Raw genomic sequence first — 22,159 nt, 5'->3', positions numbered from 1 at the left:
AAACTCCATAGTTAATGATAATGATAAAATTATAAATATACTTATCAATGAAACTTCTTGGTTTAATTTTACTTTTTATTATTTCGACCAACGAGCGCTTTCGCCTAAGATCTTCAAGACTGGTGAATTGTTTACAACATTTACAGTTTTTATACTATTCTTAACATATTTTGTTTTACATTTTTTTGGGCTATGTATAGCGTGTGAGCTCGCCAATATATGACAGTTAAAATTTTATTGTCTTTGAATTTCCTAGATTTTTAACCATCGAAAAAAAAGAAGATTGCAAATCAAATCAACAGACAATGGAAATTTGATGTGTATTTTTTTAATAGATTGTTTATAACAGAAAAATACATAGAGAAATATGCATTTTTATTTTTTGTAATAAAAACAGTCTAGTAAATTCGAATAAATAAAATTACGCTTTATATTAACAATATTAATTAAAATGCAAAAATAACATTGAATACTTGAAAAATAAATATTTTTGAGTGTTACAAACATAATTTAAAACCGGATAGCGATTTAAAATAAAAACTGACACCATTTACAAAAACATAATTATTTGTCCTTTTTTCGGGTACGCAACATTTTTTTTTAAATACACCTACCTAACCGATAAAATAGTATTAGTAATTAAACCAAGGTGTGCTTTAAAGTTCCGTTTGGCCAAATAATATTATTTATCATTAGAATAGTGAATCTAGTGATCTAGGTAGGATAACTTGTGGAGTTCCGCAGGGGTCAATCCTTGGTCCACTCTTGTTCCTTATTTATATTAATGATATCACTAAGTGGGGGTTAAAGGGGACTCTTCAATTGTATGCCGATGATACTGTCATTTTTTATCATAATAGTAACCTAAAAGAACTAGAAAAAATAATGAAGACAGATTTCGATAGTCTTGCCGACTGGATGCGATTAAACAAATTAAGTTTGAATATGAAAAAAACATCATATATGATTTTTGGGAACAAACAGGATTTGAAAATTAATATTTCTCTAGGAACTGGCTATATTGAAAAGACCAATGTTACTAAATACTTAGGACTATATATTGACTCTCAACTTTCATGGAAATACCAATATGAACATGTTAAATCAAAAATAGTACCCGTAACTGGCGTTTTGCATAGACTTCGTGGTCTGCTTCCTCACTCTGTTTTGTTTGCCGTCTATTACGCTATGATACATTCTCACCTATCCTATTTATGCTGTATTTGGGGTTTCGCTAACAAAAACCAGATTTCTGAGATTCAAGTTCTTCAAAACCGAGCTCTGAGAAGCATTCTTGGTTTGAAATGGGATTCCCATGTCAAGGATATTTATCGTAACACAAAAATACTTCCTTTCAAGGTAATGGCACTGTATGACATCACTAACACTATTTCAAACATCATAAACTTTTCTGCTCACACAAATTTAAAACTTACATTTAATCATGAAATTCACAACTATAATACACGACATGCAAAAAATCTTCACATTTCTAAATTTTGTTCCACGAAGTTCGGCAAAAGGTCTCTGGAATACATTAGTCGTATACAATTTAATAAACTGCCTGATGACCTTAAAAATGAAATGTCGAGTGGTAAATCTCAAAGACCAGAAATGAAGACCTATTTCTTGAATCTTTTTGAAAGTGATAGTTTTTAGCTCAGTTTCTGTGAATAGTCTATATATTGTGTTTTAGGTTTAAATGTTTTTCTTTTCTTTTTTTAATATTAAGTTCACAGAATGTTTAAATGTTTTTATTTACTTTTTTAATATTAATTTCACAGAATGTTTAAATGTTTTTCTTTTCTTTTTTAATATTAAGGTCACAGATTGTTTGAATGTTTTTATTTTCTTCTTTAATATTAAGTTCACAGATTGTTTAAATGTTTTCTTTCCTTTTTTAATATTAAGTTCATAGATTGTTAAAATTTGTTAAAATTTGTTAAAATTTTTATTGTTTAAATGTATACTATGTATTGTTACAAGAAATGTACTATTTTTTTTATGTACCGTCCCAAATGAGTTTTCTCGTACAACTCCTGGGAATATAATATCATGATATTCATGTCTTATATGTTTTATAATAAATAAAAAAAAAATATTATTGACATGTAGTTCAAGCATTGCCGCATTCACGTTGCTTTACTTCTGAGAGCTCAACTGCTATGTTTTTCTATGGTTATGTTTACTGTCATCTGTCATGTATTGGCTAGCTCACAGGCTATACTTACGCCATTTTTTTTTACATTTTTTTTTACACCACAAAGGGCCGGGAGGCCTAATTACAGTGGTGAATTACATCACAGAGCACCCAGGCTTGAGAAAATCACATTTTATTTTTTTGTGTTCTCACCGGGAATCGAACCCGGAACCTGCCGCGCGTGAGTCAAGCGTCTTGACCACTACACCACGGAGGCCGCCGTTGACAAATAACAACAAAAAAAATGTAAAACAAAATATGTTAAGAATAGTATAAAAATTGTAAATGTTGTAAACAATTCACCAGTCTTAAAGATGCCTACTTAGGCGAAAGCGCTCGTTAGTCAAAATAATAAAAAGTAAAACTAAACCAAGAAGTTTCATTAATAAGTTTTTTATAATTTTATCATAATCTTTAATTCATGATTAGAAAAAACAATAAATAATCAAATAAACAATATTTTCTTTAGTCCACTCCTGTCAAGTTTAAAAGATGTATTCATCTCCCTCCACACTTCTCATCATTCCCTGATAATGAAGCTTGTGTAGCTTTGAAACCGGTCGGTTGAAAAAAAAGTGGTTTAAAACAAAATTGTTTGTATTTATTATACATTTTTTTATTAATTATTATTTTTATTTTAATTATGAATAAACTCATTATCAACCTGTTTTAAGGACTGGACAGTGTTATTTTTTTCTTTATTTCACGTGTCATTTTTAAAAGAAAATTCTTAATTTCGATTTACAAGATCAATGTTTTTTTTAATTAATAAAACTAATAAAAAAAATATTTTCAAATCTTCTTTTTAAATTTTAATTATTTTATATCAAATTTACTTTTTCCTTTAAATCGTTAACATTTATTAGTAATTTTTTTGAGGTTAGAATTGATTATATTAACTTTATTTATGTATATATATTTAATTTTTGATTGCATTTCTTCGGTCATAACTTTCTTTAGCCAGATTTTGATTTCTCTTTTGAAATATTGTTTATTATCAGTTTACTTAATTTTATGTGGAAGCATATTAAACGATTTGGGAGAAAAAGAATTCTTAGACCTTTGTCCAAATGTCCAAATATTAGCAAAATAACTTTAAATAAATTATCATATCAGCATTGCACATTGTATATTATACAGAATTAAAATGTAAACAGATTTCTAGTAAACACAATAATATTGTTTTAGCTGTAACTTTAATCTACCCTGTATTATGTGGCGCCTGTTAATTTATTGATAATTGATAGGTACATCTACTTTATGTAATATAAATATGTAGATGCTTATTACATACACACGCACACCTGTAAAACTTTTTATGGTAAAAACTGGTACCGCAGACCGTAGAAAGGGGTAACATCGGACAGGCAGGGGAAACACGGACAGTAACATATAATACTATTGTATTATATCATGTGTGTTTATGTGGATAAGTCCGCCTAATAGTGAAGTGGTTGAGGAGTTCACCTACTATGTTTAAGGTCCCAGGTTCGATTCCTGGCAGGGCCAACCTAAAACAGGCGAGATATAACATGACTTTATATCATATGTTTATATTATAACTCAGACGGGTTCTCGAAATTACAAATAATAAAAAAAGTGACAATTTTTTTTTTTAATTCAAACATTTTTATTTTTATTTCGTTGTGTTTCGCGCGTTTTATTGAAACATGTTGCACTCCCAGAGTATAAACCATCTTAAGTAAATAAATAAAAGAGTCACGTATCTCTACGATTTTTTTTTGAGCGAGATATACCATAAACTTCAGAATTAATTGTAATTAATTGAGTAAAATATCGAAAAGAACACTGCAGTAATTATAATGATACAGTGTTCTTCTCATATATTAACAGTCGAATGAATAAATGCCACAAACGATTGTGCATTATAATATCAATAAACATTCAGCTATGAGCACCAATAAATTTTAATAATTTCGTTTTTGCTCTCCTGCAAAATGGCCGATTTAGACATACCAAAGTGTACTTCTGGAGGTGTGATTTATACAAATGAGCTAAATAAACGTAATAAAATGCAAAAAACCATCGTAAGGTCGTTTTTTTCGTTTTTAACGTCGTTTCACCGTAAGCATAGGCATATCACTCTGTCTTTACATACATGCCTCGCTTCCTCCACATTCATACATCGTCTCATGTACGCCCGCTGATTATTCCGACTTTTGACACTTTCATCTTCAAGTATTTGCCACGTCTTTCTCGATTTTTCTCGTTTTCTCCATCCATCAACATTCGCATCGTAAATTCTTCAAGCCGTGCTTTTGCCGTCCATTCGCTCTACATGTCCAAACCAACGCAGCGCTCCTATCTTGATTTTGTCGATAATGCTCGTCTCAGTTACACATAATGTACAAATCTCGGAATTTGTACACCTATCATACACAGTGTTACCACACGTTTGCCTGAGAGATCGCATTTCGACAGCATTCAGCCTAGTTTTATAATTATTTATCCTATTCCGTACTTCGCTCCCATACATCAGGGTCGGCACCGGTACTCAGTTGTGAACTGCTAATTTTACCTCCCGTGACAATCATTTTTTGTCAAGGTTGATTTAGGTGCATCGTTTACTCTATTCCCGGAACTCACCCTCCTTTTAATACCTTTCTCGGTCATTCTATTCCTACTAAACATACTTCCCAAATACACCTGTTTCAGTATAATATTCACAGTGATCTCACATTTTGTCATATTTTCATTTCTTTCAAAAACCATCACATTCGATTTGTCGACATTCAATAGCAAATCGCTCCCCTCGCATTCATCGTAGACATTTTTTTCCGAGAATTGCAGGTTCTCTTTGTTGCCAGCAAAAATTACGGCATCATCAGCACATATTTTTATATTTTTTTTGCATTAAACTTTTTATTTTTTATTCTCTATATGAACACCTCACAAGGCATAACCCGTGTCGATGCATAAATTTATATTATTTTTATATGATGTTTTAGTTGCAGTAGCTGGTATTTATAATAATATATGCGCATAACACACACATAAATGTATGCATAGATGTGCATATACATATAAAAATAAATAGTAAAATCAATAATAATAATGACAAAAAATCATAATAGTAGTAATAGTCGTAATATAATACACATAGGTACTGTGCAGATATTGAGCCGAGAAGCATGCCACCGTCGCGGGCTATTTGGCTCCTCTACACCGGCCAGCTGCCGAACATCCGAACAAATATCTACCTATATACATATACGACAATGTAACTCAATAACGAAAACTAATACAAAATACAATCGATCATAAAAAATGTTTGTATTATAACACTATTATCCCATGTAATAATATATTTGCTATATTATGATGATATTTTACCCGTTGACCCTGATGGAAGCGAATGACCAGAGAAAAGATGTGAACAACATTTGAAGAAAGTGATTGATTCCCAATTGGAGTAAACATTGTAATTAAAATACATCGATTGATAAAACAATGCTATTGGTTGGAACAGCCATTGTAAAATAAAAAGGATATGCTAAATATACCAGTTACTTGATAAATTGTTACCTATTCCGCGTTATCTCCTTTCCGATATGGTTGTGATTCATTATGAGAATTGTACCCATACTCGTTTCTCACTTTACCACAAATCGAGGACAGAAGTCGTGCTCAGATAATTATAATACGATGACATCGGTAAACAATTAGATGCGTAGTAAATTTATGTTTTTTGAGCTGTGGCTTATGGCCGTATTACGCGGATCAGAAAACTGAGCGAAAAATCGCACCCCCAGGAGTACACTATCGTAAATTTATCTGTTTTGAGTAAAAAATGCAGTTTAACCACATTTTGTTTTCTCTTTCCTGGGAAAACTCAGGTGTCTACGGTTTTTTTTTAAGAGATATAATATGACCTACTTCAGTATTCTTTGAAATCAATTGAGTAAAATATCGAGTTCTTCTCATACTCTTCGCAGTAATGATGATGCCACAGTGTTCTTCTAACAGTCAAATGAGCCAATACCACAAACGATTCTTTTTTTTGCTCTCCTGCAAAATGGTCGATTTAGACAAACTACAATGTACTTCTGGGACTGCAAATTGCTCAGAATTCTGAACAGAATCTTGTACCACACGATGAAGCGATTCATTTTATGAGTTTAAGTAAGCCTGTGAGTACACTAAATACATCTTATTTATTTAACAAACGCAAAGAGGGCTCTTACAATATACAGTTAAAAGAACATAAAACATTATAGAAAATAACATAAAATAAAATCATAACTATTCCGCTAAACATACAATTAATTCTAAAAAGAAGAAATAAAAAAGGAAAGAAGGTGAAAATGAGTAGAGAAACACATTAAAAAGGGGAGAATTGAGGGGATGGCCATTCGATGGATAGAATAGATGGATAGCTTTTGTTTACAATGCCGGGCGTTCGCGATCGCAGATTCTGGATTAAAAAAAAAAACGAACTCTTGAAACTGAAAACTAGTGAATTATTTTTAGGTTTGATTATTTTTTTTTTGCACCACAACAGGCCAGGAGGCCCAATAACAGTGGTGAATTACATCACAGAACACCCAGGCTTGAGAAAAATCACATTTATTTTTTGTGTTCTCACCGGGAGTCGTACCCGGAACCTTCCGTATGTGTGTCAAGCGTCTTAACAACTACACCACGGAGGCCGTCAGTTTATGTCATATTTTTAAAAAAGCGGCCCTTGATGCAAAATTTATCTAAAATAAACAGCAATATAGATTATTTGGGAAAAAAAAGCCTCGAGAAGTACTCTGAGATGTTCACCCCATCAAATCAATAGTCTAATGAATATCTAAAGTATTATTGCATACCATAAGTTCTTATAATTTATTTTGTTTGGGTATATTTTTATATTGTACTCATATCATAATTATTTTAATATCATTTTTTGTTGTTGTTTTCTTCGAAAAAAAGATTTTATTTAAAAATTCTGAATTTTCAAAGCTCATCAAACTTTAAAGTTATTGCTCTCCTTCAAAATTTCTAAAAAGTGACTAGGTATTATACTTAGCCAACTTTCAGATTATTCAATTGATTATTTATTATGAGAGGCTTTACTTATTTCTAATCTTTCTAGATTGTCCAAACGAAGACCATTTTTACTAATATGTAAAAATTTCACACCTGTTTCTTAATTATAATTGTGGTTTTCGGATTTAAGATGATTTGCGAATTCTGATAAGTGATTATTTTCGAGATTCGAGAGAATGATTCTAATTTTAAATTTACGTAAAATTTTATTAAAATGGAAATTTGGGCAATTTAATTTATAAATTTGAAGGGTTCAATTTATTATCCTTATCTTAACAATTAGGTCAAATTTTACATATGTTAATATTAGTATAAAATGCTGGTCGAATGTTATATTTACCGAATGAGATCATGTATGTTCAAGTTTCTACGCCAATTTCATCATTATTATGAAAAGAATTTTGAGAACAATATAATCTTTTTATTGTTTATAAGTTTATTTTGAGTTTTTTATTTAAGTTTTTATCAATTAAATCTAATTTACAACCTAAAATGCAACGTTTTTTAATTTGTTAAATTTTAAGTAAAAATTATTTTAGGCATTTACGGTTAACCTATGTTTTAAAAAAAAAGAAATAACTTGACACCAATTATTTATTTTTAAAAAATATATATTTTTCAGTGTTGGAGACGAAGATTTCGGGGGCCCTACTTTTGACGGGCTATCCAACGCGGCCGAGTCTGGCGTTGGGGATCTGATGGGGGCGGCACCTGAGGTGGGGGCGGAGTCTCGCAAGGGTCGCATGAGGAAGAAGGGGCGGATGGGTGGGCGGAGGGGCGGGCGTGACAAGGGGCGGAGGGGCAGGGGGCGGCGGGGCAGGGGGCGCCAGGGCAGAGCCAGACGCAGGCCCCGCTGCCGTTGCCCCGAGCGCCTCATCCCTAAGGTGTCTCATATGGGCGGGCTGGAATCTGAGATATTCATTTACGCCATAAAAAAATATTCTTAAAAAAATCAAAATTAACATTTAAACTTAAATACGTTGCTAGACCCGGATAACAATGAAAAGTAAACAGATTTGTCTTCAATCGTCAGTAAAGTAAAAACGATTATTTTGTATGGAAAATTAAATGCCTATTGATTTTTTTTTTAATAAATAAACATGTTCAATTAAGTGACTGGCGACGATACTTTAAATTTTCGTACATGAAATTCCATTTTACTTTGTGGACAATAATTAAAGATAACTTTGTTAACTTTCCATTGTAAGCGGGGCCCTGGGCCCAATACCGTATATCATCCTTATTAGGATGGATTTCAAAAATGTTCATATTTTTAAGAGCACAATATTTTTTATTCTCGGTTTCTTTATAAAACACATGCTCTCCCTTTCACAAAAACATTGACCTAATTAACATAAAAGTGTTTTCTGTGTGTGAGCAATTAATACGAATGAAGACGCATTCTGAAAATCTTTTTTTATTATTTTTTAATTAATTATTATAGTTTCATAAAACAATACATGTTTTTTTTTTATAGTACAACTACTTTTATAAATTAACATTAAAACTGTAACTTTCCAAAAAAACGAATTTAGCTCTCGGGCTTGGAGGACTTATACCGTTAATTTTTTTTTTCAAAGACGGGGTTTTTGCACAAATTAATTTAGATTTTTTCCTCCATATTGTCAGAGTATTATTAACATAAAAATAAGATCGCCCCCTAAAAAGCTGTCTTAAGGTAGATACAATAAAATCGATATGGAACACTAAGCAATAACTACTATATAAATAATCACCCACAAATATTTACAGACAAATAACCCTGAACAAGAGATATGATGAATCTTGAATTTTATTTATGGTGATGTTGGTAGTGCATCGGGAATAATACTTTGAACTGTTTTCATTGGCAAATTGGTAGGTACCTATACATATATACACAATGACTGTCTCAGATTCCAAGCTCTACTAACCTTTAACTTTTTTGTCCATGTATTATGATAATAATTACTTCATAATAATTACTTACTGTGATGTTTTGATAGTTTTGTGTCTGCATGCTCTTGTAGGTTTATTATTTTGTATATACCTATTATGTTTATTTTTAAGTATTTTATATATTCAGGTAGGTTTATGTCGAAAACAAAATTACGAAGATTTACAAACAATCTAGAGTAATTGCAACAGCAACAAGAATAGGTAAAACAGGCGAACTGGTGTGATATGGCAGAATATTAGTACGCGTATCTATCGCTTTCTATGTTTCTGTGAACAGTGCCTGTTCTAAGGAACCAATAATACATGTTATTTAAAAATATTTTAAAATACACGACTACATGCCAATAGGCCAGGAGGCTCCAATTACAATAATGAATTTCCGCTCAGAGCACCCAGGCAGGAGAAAAATAACTTTTTCATGTTCTCACCGGGAATCAAACCCGGAACCTACCGTTGCTGCGAAAAAAAAATACGTGTTTACATTTTTATTGTTATTAAAGATGATATAACATAAATTTTCCCTAGTTAATATTTTTGGCTCTTTGCGGACGGCAAAAAAATTCAAAATATATTCGGTGCCAGATAATGATAAATAAGCATTTGAGCATTATTTTGATGCCTCCCCGACACCGTGTGAAAAAGACAAATGCACGTCGAACTGATTTTACCGAACTAAAATCGACGTTTCCTTGTCCCGTTTTCCGCACCTCAAGACTGAACCGATTTTATTGTTTTTATTTAGAAAGATTATCAAAATAAAATTTTCTATAACGATACCTTTTGCGTTCTTCAAAAATAGTTATCATATTTGTATATCGTACGTCCGAAGACAGCAGATAAAATTGGGAGTTCTAAAGGGTTTTTGGATGGTTCTAGATGGATAAACTATTTTTTTTTTAAACTAAACAATGGTAAATATCTATAGCGTGTAAAAAAAAACATTGTTCTGGTGCTATAAACCGGGGAGAAAATACGGGAATAGGTTTGTATAAAGAAAAGCGAGACCGATTACGCTTGATTGATAAACCATCGTTACTGAAACTAGTGGCATTCAACGTTCCGATCCGACGGTTACGAAATAATAATGTGTTGTTCCTTGATCATCACAGCACAAACTATGGCTTGCATGCACCAATGTCCCTACGGTGTCGTACTGCAAAACTCAAGACAGGATCTGGACTTTTTTGGTGTGTCTTTCTAGATTTAAACAACCGCTGAAATAGATCAGATCTTGTTGCGAGATCGTTTTTTAATAGTGCTAGCGGTATTTTTTAAAATTGATTGACATGCAGTATTTATTCAAAAGTGTGTTATAATAATTAGAATCGAAATATTTGAGAAAAGTCTTTCTACAAAGTAAAAAATAATCGGGATTGGTGTGTTATGACGATGATATCATATATTGAGCCTGCACGCACTACTAATTAATATCAACTTAACTGAGTATTTAATATATATGTGCTTGTATTGTTGAATTTATTCATTTGATTTTATTTGACTTTTTGCATTTCAATTATTCGTTGGCAGTTTTATTGCCAAACGGTAATTTCTTCCAATGAACTAATAAAATAAATGATGTTATATTTTTTCGTTTCAATGCGTATGTGAAAAAAAAAAGTTGAATTAATAATATGGATATAAAGACAAATAAATTAGATTCTAGTCTTTAATAGGAAAGAGGAAATAAAAGGAAAGGAAGAGATGTAAAATATTTCTTCAGGCGTGGATTAAACAACGTTGCTTTTTAAATGTATTATTTGATAACGGATTGAAGATGATTTGACATTTTTTAAATATTTCAAACCAATCGACAGATTATTCGTTAAACCCTTATGGATTGGTATATAAACAAGTATTTAAAAAGTTAATTAAAAAACATGACGTAAGGAAAAAAAATGTATACAAATATACAATTATTATATCAGAGAGACAAGAGACAAGACATTAATGCCCTGTCGGTAAGTTTCATCTTTCGAAAAGTGAGTTCATAATTTATATTTTGGATAACTCTCTTTGCCGTAGGAATACATCAACCGAGCTGTCTTTGGACACTTCATTGTAAAGCCTAAGCATTCTTGGCATTGGTGAAAAGAAGCCCGTGTTGGTTCTGTAATTTGCCACAGCAAATAAAGTGTTAGTGCGAGTGCGAGTAGCGCAATTTGGAACATTGATGTTGATTTGAGATGAAATATCTTGAGCGTCCATCTTGCCGTGTAAAATTTTATGTAAAACGAACAATGAAGCTAAAGTTCTCCTGAATTCCAAGCTAAAAATATGAAAATATTCCAGACTATCAAAGTCGTTGTCTAAAGTATTGATTACGTTGTTTCAATAGGTAATTGTTCTAAGAAATTTGCTTTGCACGGATTCAATTAGCTTTTTATGGATATCGTAGATGGGAGGCCATATTATAGAATTAAACTCTAATATACTCCTGACCCAGGATTTATAAAGAGTAATTGCAACAAGTGGGCTTTTTAATGGTTTTTATATTCGTTGAATTAATCCGCAAGTTTTGGAAGACTTTTTTGTTACATCGTCGATATGATGATCGTATTTAAGTTTGGAATCAAGCGTGATGCCAAGATCTCTTTTAGTTGAAACATTTTGATATATATTATTGTCGATTTCGTACGTGTAATTAGTTTTTATTCTTTTGTTTGTGAATCGAATGAATAAGCATTCGAAGTAAAGGTTGTCGTTGCACCATGTGACTAAATAATCGAGATCTTTTTTTAAATCATGATAGTCTTGAATTCTTTCAATAAGTTTGAAAATTTTAGTTTATCAGCAAACAAAAGGAATTTAGAGAATTTAATGTTTGTTGCAATGTCGTTAATAAATATCAGAAATAGTAGAGGTCCGAGGTTTGATCCTTGTTGTATACCTAAAGTTAGGTAACAGGGATCACCAGAAAAGTCACGAATTACTACGATCTGTGATCTTTGTGTGAGATATGTTTTAAACCTATTTAGAAGTGAACCATTTACACGGAAACTTTGTAATTTTAGAAGTAATAGATTTCGATTGACTTTGTCGAAAGCTTTACAGAAATCTGTATACACGGCATCCACTTGTAAATTTTTGCCTATATTCTTGCAATTGAGCCGCATGAACAGTTTAATTATGGGTTTATTTTAAAGGAATAGTGCGCATGTGCATGTATTTAAACATATTTTGTTTTAAAAAAAAGAGATCAGTTCAAAGTTAAATCAATGTAAATACCTCATAATTTAATTACATATAAGGGCCTTACTTATACACCTGGTATAAAGTTACGCCTAGGCATAGTGGCTGAATCTCATCTCTCATACGTATTCTACCACTATGTCTAGGCGTAACTTTATACCAAGTTTATGAGTAAGGCACTTAATGTATTAACAAACATTTTTACTAATGTTAGTAAATATAGTGTGTAACCACTTACCTACTTTTTAATATATATACCGATTTCAAAGCATACCTGTCTCTTTGTTAGAACTCTCAATGCATGTAACATGTAAATACTAAAATACCTACCCTGTCACCACCATCACCACATTATAAATTATTTTAATTTCAGTGTGTGGTAGTGTCCGTTATATAAATATATAATATAATGATGGTGGGGCACCCTTATTTAGCACTTAAATTAGAATAGATTACTTATTAATCAAATGAAAGGCTAAACGCCACATTTCAACCCTTAACCTACCTTTTAACTATCCCATAAACTTAAGTTTTAAGATAACAAATTTCGGTGATATTTCCCGCATGATTTCAAGCCCGCGATCTCTGATTACATAGTTTTTTTGTGGTTTATCAGACAAAATTATTATTACTTACAGTTTTGAAAAATAAATTTTTTAATTCTATCTAATCTGCGTAATTATGTAATTAATTAAAGATATATATGCATGTGGAATTGTTCCGATGAATGTCTACAAATGATATGTTTTTAAGTGTGTATCTTTGTTCAATTACCCTAAAAAATTAAATAAGTGGTAGTATACTAATATTACTAACATTAGATATAGTCTTTTCTTTTTTTCTGTGTGAAGTAAAAATTGCTTTACAACCGTTAATAATTATTAACTTGTATGATCACTATTATTATGGTACGTATCTACCATTAGGTACCCACGTAACCGGATCTCTTGTACAAAACTACCTACGCCGAATTCCTCGACAATTAGGTGATGCATAAAAACATTACTTCATATTAATGATTCACCGAAATATTATTTATTTATTTATTCGCCCTATGGGCTTTTACATTTATTATCAATACATTCAAGTGCAGCAGTATAACATAAGCATATAAATGAACTTAAAAGTAAGAAAAACATAATAAAGACTAAAAGAAACAATAACAAGTTAAAATCAGAAAATGTACCCACATAGGTATATGGGTATAAAGTAAGATCTTTACATATATAATTCCTCTGCACGTGTGATGTCACCGTACTCCTCCTAAACGGCTTAACCGATTTACGTGCGGTTTTCAGAAAAATATAGATCTTTGCACTGTGCGTGTTCGTAGATATTAAAATCTTCAATCGAATATATAAAAAATAAGTTAGGAGCATAAATGTTTTATTCATCGATCTACCAGGGTTGCATTCGGGAAGAATGCATTTGCAAAAAAATGGAAAGATGTTGTTTTTTTTTTTGGTATAAAAAAAGTTTGTTTTGGATACAAACAGAATTTGTTTTTTGTGGATCTCAATCAGATTCTTTCCTTAATTTCCTTTTTTTCTACCCATTTGTTTGTTTTTATTGGATTTTTGGTAACATTAAAATAATATTAAATTCAGTAGATTTTTACAAATCGTATTTCTACATAAATACACCCATTTGTTGATGAGACGACCGGAGTTTGACGTTTGCAAAAAGAATGCCATATATGAAAAAAAATATATTTTATGTTTTGGAATTCAATCATAAACAAGTACCTACTTAAATTCAATATTTTTTTAATATTGAAAATTTTTAGTTTTGGAATTTAATCACAAACAAGTATCTAGGTACCTACTTATCAATGAAAAGTCTTTTGCCAACGTTCGGGCAGGACAACGTCTGTCGGGTCCGCTAGTATTAAATATGTTTACAAATATAAATATACAAACAAACATACACATGCATATTTATTTATTTCATAAACGCCCAGAGGGCTCTTACAATACACAGTTAAAAGTGCATCTCGTTGTATCTCTTTCTTTATGTAAGTTTAAGTACATCTTTATTATCTCTTTAAAATAATTTAATATAATATGTAATAGTACTTTTATTATAGAAAATAACAAAATTAAAATCATAATTATTACACTAAACACGTAAATCATTCTAAAAAAAAAAGAAAAAGGGAATAAAGTAAAGATGAATAGAGAAACACATAAAAAGGGGGAGAATTGAGGGGATGGCCATTCGATGGATAGGATAGCTAATTTGATAGTAGCAGGAGTGGTGTGGAGCAAGTCCAACAGCTCAGCATAATTATTGGCTGTTCTGTGGATGGTTGCCAGGGGAGAATGGTGGGTAAAGTTTGTCCTATTGTACTCACACTGGAACATGTGTTGGAGTCTGGTGCTCCTTGTGAGTACACGAATACATACATACACACACATTTACAGGGTGTTCTTTAAACCCTGTCACATCTGAAACTACGATGATCAGTATGGGCAAGAAGACATATTAGCATATTTGAAAAAATATTTAGAACAAAGATTTTTTTTAAAAATAAAATATCAAACAAAGCAAATGGTTACTTACTTCTGCAAAGGAGAAGCGAGGGGAGCGCGGCAACGCATTTTTGGCGCATCAGACTTCCCCTCCCTCCCTCCTTGTTTTTTCCTTGCGGAAGTCAGAAACCATTTGCTTTTTCTGATATTTTTTTATTTATTTACAATTTTTAAAAACCCGTTAGGGTTACATTAGAATTTTTATATTGTCTAGTCATTTTATGTCTCGTCTAGTCTAGTTAGTTCAGTCATCATGTGCTTTTTCAGATTGATTTTAAATTTGTCTCCAGTAAAAGTTTTTAAGTAGTATGGTAAGTCGTTGTAGTGTTTAAGTCCATTATGCAGTATTTTTGACTGTCCTGTGTTTGTCTTTGCTTTTTCAATATGATAGTGTTGTTGTTGCCTGGTGTTATATTTGTGTATGTCAGCATTTTTGGCTTATATTATGTCGTCGTCTTGTATGTTTCCCAGTGTTATTTTGTGCACAATTTTCAAGGTCTCAATTTTATCAGTTTCTATCAAACTGGTGTGTTTTGTACAGTTCAGTCGTAAAGGTCAGGTAGGGTAGGTTGTATGTTAGTTTAAGAATTTTATTTTATTGTCTTTGTATTCTTGTTATGTCTGTCTTGTTACCAGTTCCCCAGAAGGCGATCATGTAACTCAATTTACTTTTGACATAAGCTTCGTACATCATAATTTTTTCCTTTCTTGGTATAAAATCTTTGATTTTGTAGAAGAGGCTATGTAGTGATGCCATTACTTTAGTGACTCCGTCTATGTGTTTTATCCATTTTAATTGTCTGTCCATTGTGAGTCCTAGGTAAGTCACATGTTCTAGTTCTTTAAGAGTTTCGTTGTTTATTTTTATGTTCATGTTATGGTTCTTCTTTTGTGTTTCGAAATGTATTATATTGCATTTCTTGGCATTTAGTGTTAAGAAGTTTTTTTTGTCCATTCTGATAGTTTTAAAATTATATTTTTTTAAATTTTATTCGTTCTAAAATTGTATTTTCATGTGCCAATATGTCTTCTTGCTCATACTGATCATCGTGATTTCGGATGTGACACGGTTTAATGAACACGCTGTATATATATATAGATATATATATATATGCACACACATACACATAAATAAATTTATTATTATAGAGATACCTAAGAAAAATAAAGAAACACTTACTAAAATTTAGTAAATAAAGAATAATATTAAGAAATTTTATACAAATTAATTTACAGCCTTTAGAATACTGTAATAATAGAACCTATAAATACCTTTTATGTATAGATGATGATATAATATTGCTGCGCGGCTGTTACAATAGACGTTTTTTGTCTTCAGATCGAAGTGGACAGCATCCGACGCAGTGCTCCGGTGTTTGGCACCGTGTCTCCCGAATACCTGAGGCTTCCGCGGACCCTCGACGAGGTGCCCCCCTACCCGGGGATGCCGGGGTATTGAGCCCCGAGCCCGCAGTGCAGGCGACCCCGACTGGGCGGAACCCGCGCTCCCCGCCGGCGATCTCTATATTGACTGTGATACAAATTGCTTACGAAACCCGAAAGGGGAAGCAATCGAGAGAAATGTGTTTGTTCTTGTGACGAGTGCGACAGACTCGAGAAGCTCAGCACTGTGTGGAATTCTCAAAAAGCGAACGGAATAATCTCGATTATTTGGGTCCCGATAGCCGGAATCAGGGGTGGATTGACCTGCGGAGAGTATTATGAGTGTAATATTGTTAAGGTATTTAATGTGCACTATTCGTGTTGACAAAAATACAAAAATTCCTAGATTGGTCTTACGGGGCCAATCCAACCCTGGCCGGAGTGAAAACTTCTACGCGATCGTTTAGAACCTCGGCGAAGCACTGATTAAAATACGTATTATTTATTTTTACCTTTAGTTTATTGAATAATCGACTGGCAAGAATGATTTCTAAGAACCCAAATAATCGGGAGAGTACAGATGTATTCTACCTATTCTCAACGACGACGCTCTGAATATTGTATCTGTTATGTGTATTTTTATTTCGTGTAATCTAAATGTGGATGTTTCTAATAGTCCGTATGCCTGATTATACTATATCCTAAAGTCAGGTACAATGTTAATCTAGACATTAACAGTAATTAAACTTAAATTTGACACATTACTATATACCCCCCCCATAAGCACTCATAAAGGTGATAAAATAATTTCAGCAGCAATGTAAATAAGAAGATGTATCTTTTATGATTTACAAAAAAATAATACAGATTTTTAACTTACATTAAAATACATAAGTATATCTTATTATTCTTATCTTTCCTCTCTCCGGTGGAGTTCGGAAATCATCGCAGCAATTCTCATTGTTAGCAGCTACCCTGAACAAGGACTGAGTGCTGCAATAGAACCAGTCACGCAAGTTCTTCAGCCAAGAGATGCGCCTTTTAGCTGCACTGCGTCTTCCTTCGATCCTTGTAGAATGACAGAAAAAACGATAGAAAATGTTAGAATGATAGAATTTTTTTTTTACTTTTTTTTATTTTTTATACGGTGGAAAATCGCCGAAAATGCAAAAATATTCGTGGAATTAATAAAAAAACTGTTTACATTTTTGACTTTTTCTCGAGAAAAGCAAAAAATACATTTTGTAACATAAGATGTTTTCAATTAGTTAACATAAATTATAAAATCATTATTTTTATTTTTAGAATTTAAACTCAGTCTTCTCTATTTGAAATTTATGTCCAGAAATGGCATTTAGTATAGCGTTTTCAGAAAAAAAAAATTTTCTTGTGAAAATGGCACTTTCTGACAAAATTCTGTTTTTGGTCAAAAATAATTTGCTTAAAATTGATTGAAATTAGCTAAAAATGTACAACACCATGGTCAATTTGTAAATAGTTTTATAACATAAAACTTTTTTTTATTCCCCTCGAATTTTGCTGGAAATAAACAATATTGAAGTCATTTAAAAATATATTATTGATTTTGCTAATTTTCAAACTCGGCAGTATAAAAAATAAATAGTTAACTCATCACAGAGTATAGAATTCCAGAAAAAACGGAGTTTTCCAGTCTTTTCCAAAAAAGTACCTACATGCCTTATGCATTTAAAGATGAGCATTAGAAAATGAGTGGTTTGGTTTGCATTGGAGGGGGTTAAATACAAAACCGCCACTGTGCATGATTACTGTTTTGGGGAAGACCGACTAAACCAGCAGCAAAAAGACTATTTCTTTTAAGTTCAATGTGCAACTTGTGCGTGGTATAACAGGTAGCGAAACAGGTTCATTTTAAGTTGAAAATACACATTGAAATATAATTAGTCATTTAGCTACAGGTTTTGTTAATCTACCAATAAATGGTGATCATGCACAGATGCGGTTTTGCATTTAACCCCCTCATTTAGCACTCTCAAATAAGTTAGTTAAAGAAAGTCAACAATGAAATAATTGGAAAGTTAACAATTATACATACAAAAAATATCGTATTCGTCATTTGTGGTTAATATTGTGGTTATTAAAACGTTCAGTTCGTCGTTTGTAGTTATATGTAGAATAAGTATTATTCAATTTCACGAATTGATAGCTAAGTTCATTTATTATTAACTAAATTTCACATTTCGGTAGTGTACGAAAAACGTACATTCCTTTCAAAATTTGAATAGCCTTTTTCTATGTATTGTACGAATAACGGGAGGTATAGAAATAAAATGTTCAAATATATAAAATCATGCCCACTAACACACATATAAGTGGTATGTTTACTTGATTCGCCGACAGCCACAACACATTTAAATACGTTATTTAAAATACAAGAAAAGTGTATGCTTATTTTTTCAAAAAATCTTTTAAAAATTAACCAAAATAATTTATAAAATCTTAGGTAAATGTTACCTTTCGTTCCTATTACGAGAGCAATAATATTTTATTGTTCTTACGTTGTTATCATTATTCCTATAATTAATATAATAAAGAGGGTTAGATATGAATTAATTGACCAGTACAATTAAAGACAATGTAATAATGTTAAAATATATTATGTTTGTTATTTTAAACAAAAAATGTTTTTAAATATTTTTTATGATGTTTTAAACTTATTTATTTTAATTTGAATTTCTCAATTTTATTAATTGCTGTATTTAAATATTTTGTCCTATTTTCAAACAATTATTATTAGTTATGACGGAGTTTATTCTTCTGATATCATCCTAAAGTTGAAATTTAAATTGATTTGGAATATATTACATTCCGCTCACTAACTTTACAACACTCTATGTAGAACGACCAAAGATTAGGTAATTTTAATAGAAAAAATGAGTTAGATTTTTAACATTCGTCAATGTTATGATAGTAAAATTATTATTGTCATTATTTTCATCTACATGTGTAATGCCATAAATTGTACCGTCTAGTCTTGTGTTCATTATTTCTACATATTATACAAAATTATTAATAAAATAATATAGGAATTCGTTTTAAATATTTATTGGGTGATCTTTTTTACATTATCATAAAATAAATAATTTTATCAATGTGCAACGATTTTAATTTCCTTCCCTTTAAATCACACTCCTTCGAAACATAAATATATGTATTAACATTTTTACATACATATATAGGGACGGGCATATTGCCTTAAGATACCTACCTACCCAAACCGTTCAGTTTGAGAAAATAAGAAGTACATAAAAATATTCTAGGTATTAATACAGAATCTTTTATTTTTTTACAAAATTTGAAACAAAAATTAACAAAAAATCTTCACTTTACTATGAAGAGAGGAAAAAGTATAAGAAGGAAAAAATAAGGAGAACGGAGTAACTCAATTAGTCAGATAGTGACATTTCAATATTGATTTAAGCGTAAATAAAAAGGGGGCGTCTATAACATTAGTGGGTAGATTATTCCACGATCGAGCAGCGTTTACTGTGAAAGAGGAGGCAAATAAATCAGAGCGGCGAATGGGTATTAAAAAGGTTCTCTAGTTACTAGAACGAAGAGATTGTCTATATTGTTATAGCGGTTGGAAGAGCTCTCTCAGATAAACAGGGGAAGTGGAATTATTCCAAATATTGTGAAGGAGTGACAGAATGAAAATGTTTCTGATATATCTAACACCAAGTCTAAGTGGAATAAAATACGAAAGTAATTAAATCGTCATTAAAGAAAAAAAAAACTTTTATTTTTAAAAAATCACTATAATTGGAATGTTTTTTTTGTATTTGTTTACGTACATTTAACATAATAATATAAACATCTGACTTTCTATAAAGTCACAACCAGTTTTTGTTACATAGTATGTTTATTTTTATGTATATAGTATGTAGTATATAGTAGTAGTAGTATATTATAGTATGTTTATGTTTAGTCCATTAAAATCAGTAATAACCGCTGCTTCTTCATATGAATTATACTAGTGACTAGTGAGCCTACTAACATGAACGAAATGTGTATGTTTTCTTGATTCACCGACAGGCACTGAGGCATTAACATTGGGTTATTAAACATTTGAACGCACAGTCCGGCTTCTCCCGAAAGAGTTTCTGTGGTTTCCTCATCATGAAGCAAACACAAAGAAGTTAATTAACAAGGCTACATCCTCATACAGAACAATTAGAAGAAACATACCCTTTTCAATAAATATTAGCCTTGTTCAAAATAAGCCAGGCATAGTTATTATACCATGACGAATAAATATACGAAACTGAAGCTCGAGCGTAGCGGTGATGACGTGTTGAACTGGTCTCTTTATAGGCCACGTTTATTTATTCTTCATGTCTCCAAGGCGTGAATGTACTGCAGAACGTAGCTCTTATGTAGACAGACGTTTTATGTGCAATACTGTTTGTCTGGCAGAATATTTTGTGTTATATTCAATATAAAATAATAACTCGCTTCATTGGTCGTTGCTCTATATTGTAGGAGAAATGATTTAGCACGTGTGTGTGTCATCGATCATAGACTATGACCCCCACATATATAACCGTTTTGTTATTCACCGTTGCAGTGTAATTAAAGCATTTTCTCATAAAAAACGACGGCATTTTTCTGCATATCGTCACATCTAATCACGATGAAGGTTTGTTAATAAAATAAGGCAAGGAAGGCAATTATCCACCAATTAAAAATGCCGTCGACCAAGCATTTTTAATGTGTCCATTTAATTATAGATCTATGTTTTTGGTTTTGAAAAATCAGTTTACATCATTTTTTGTCACTTCTACTTTTATTTGTTTTAAATGGTGCATGAGGTACTCTATAAGTGCACCAATCGCAACGTATCTTTATAAATATAACAGGAAAAGTGAATTAGTCCTTCGTTTCAGATGCTAGTGCATGATATAATAATAAAGTATTTTGGAAAAAAAATAGTAACGTAAAAATAAAAATATAATTTATGTCTACCTTGTCAGATTTCAAACCCAAGACCTCATGGATGACAGCTATTCGTACGAAATACTACACCATACGACAAACATTTTTATAATATATGTTTGTTCTTTATTATTGTATTTACCATTTTATTATAATATAGCCTGGGCCTGTATTAGAATAGAAAGTTATTGAAATATTTAATATTTATATAAGGTTTATATTAAGACACAATACGTTCATTTATAGGTTTCCGACGATGATACTTAAAATTTCCAGTAAAGGCAAACAAAGTTATTTCTGTTGACTTCTAATTATAATCAAGAACCGGAAAAGTAGGTAATATTTACAATTTATAACAGAAACACATAAAATTTCTTAATTCTATGCAGAAACACCATAAAACAAAAATTACTTTATTTGTGAACAAAATAAAATCACGAGAACATGCATTACAAAAACCTACTAATATAATATATCAGTTAGTAATATTATTAGATAAAAATCTAGTATTTTTGGGTATGCATTTTATTGGTGAAAGTTTGTTTTTTCATAGCGCTATGAGTTTTTGAGTGTCAATAAAACGTTTTGCCTAACCGTATTAATTTCTGACCGTATCGCATAAAATGATACTACTTACTGCTTGTGAAGGTGGGAATGTAAGTAGTATTTATTTTATAGAAAACGAAAAGTGTTTATAAATTTTAAAAATATTAACAGATTTCCATTTTGTACTCAATCACTTAACTGTTATATTTTCAACAACAAAAAAAAAACAAAATACTTTTTGTTATATTATGTTTGCGCTCTGAATTAGAGTACTGATTTTTATTTTCCAAAAACAAAATCATAGAAAATAAGTTTTTTTTCAATGACAGAACCAGTAAGTACA

The 22,159-nt window shown here is 31.2% G+C and overlaps 1 protein-coding gene and 1 long non-coding RNA gene across 6 annotated transcripts in view; one reads left to right on the top strand and one right to left on the bottom strand.

Moving 5' to 3' along the window:
- LOC148273596 (uncharacterized) overlaps positions 1-18,491 on the top strand; it is a 54,948-nt gene extending 36,457 nt beyond the window's left edge. For 2 of the 4 annotated variants that reach the window (XM_088238451.1, XM_088238450.1), the window contains exons 4-5: positions 7,878-8,139; positions 16,253-16,497. In XM_088238451.1, coding sequence (XP_088094577.1) covers positions 7,878-8,139; positions 16,253-16,372 — 382 coding nt within the window. In that variant the 3' untranslated portion in view covers positions 16,373-16,497. Of the gene's footprint in view, positions 1-7,877; positions 8,140-16,252 lie in introns of all 4 variants that reach the window. The other 2 variants (XM_088238452.1, XM_088238453.1) reach the window with 2 other exon arrangements.
- On the bottom strand, positions 8,032-22,037 carry LOC148273595 (uncharacterized). 2 transcript variants are annotated; one of them, XR_015824535.1, is made up of 3 exons: positions 21,908-22,037; positions 17,177-17,364; positions 8,032-8,164 (listed from the first exon to the last, which is right to left on the bottom strand). It is a non-coding gene; the product is annotated as an uncharacterized LOC148273595 (long non-coding RNA). The 2 variants fall into 2 exon arrangements; XR_015824534.1 differs by lacking the exon at positions 8,032-8,164 and having other exon boundaries at positions 17,131-17,364.
- Between the last annotated feature and the right edge of the window lie 122 nt (positions 22,038-22,159).

This window comes from Micrasema longulum, unplaced genomic scaffold (assembly GCF_059751315.1).
Source record: "Micrasema longulum isolate JH-2025_06_02 unplaced genomic scaffold, ASM5975131v1 h1tg001902l, whole genome shotgun sequence".
Lineage (NCBI taxonomy): Eukaryota > Metazoa > Arthropoda > Insecta > Trichoptera > Brachycentridae > Micrasema > Micrasema longulum.
The sequence above is the reverse complement of the archived record's forward strand: the minus strand, read 5'-3'. Positions and strand labels throughout refer to the sequence as shown.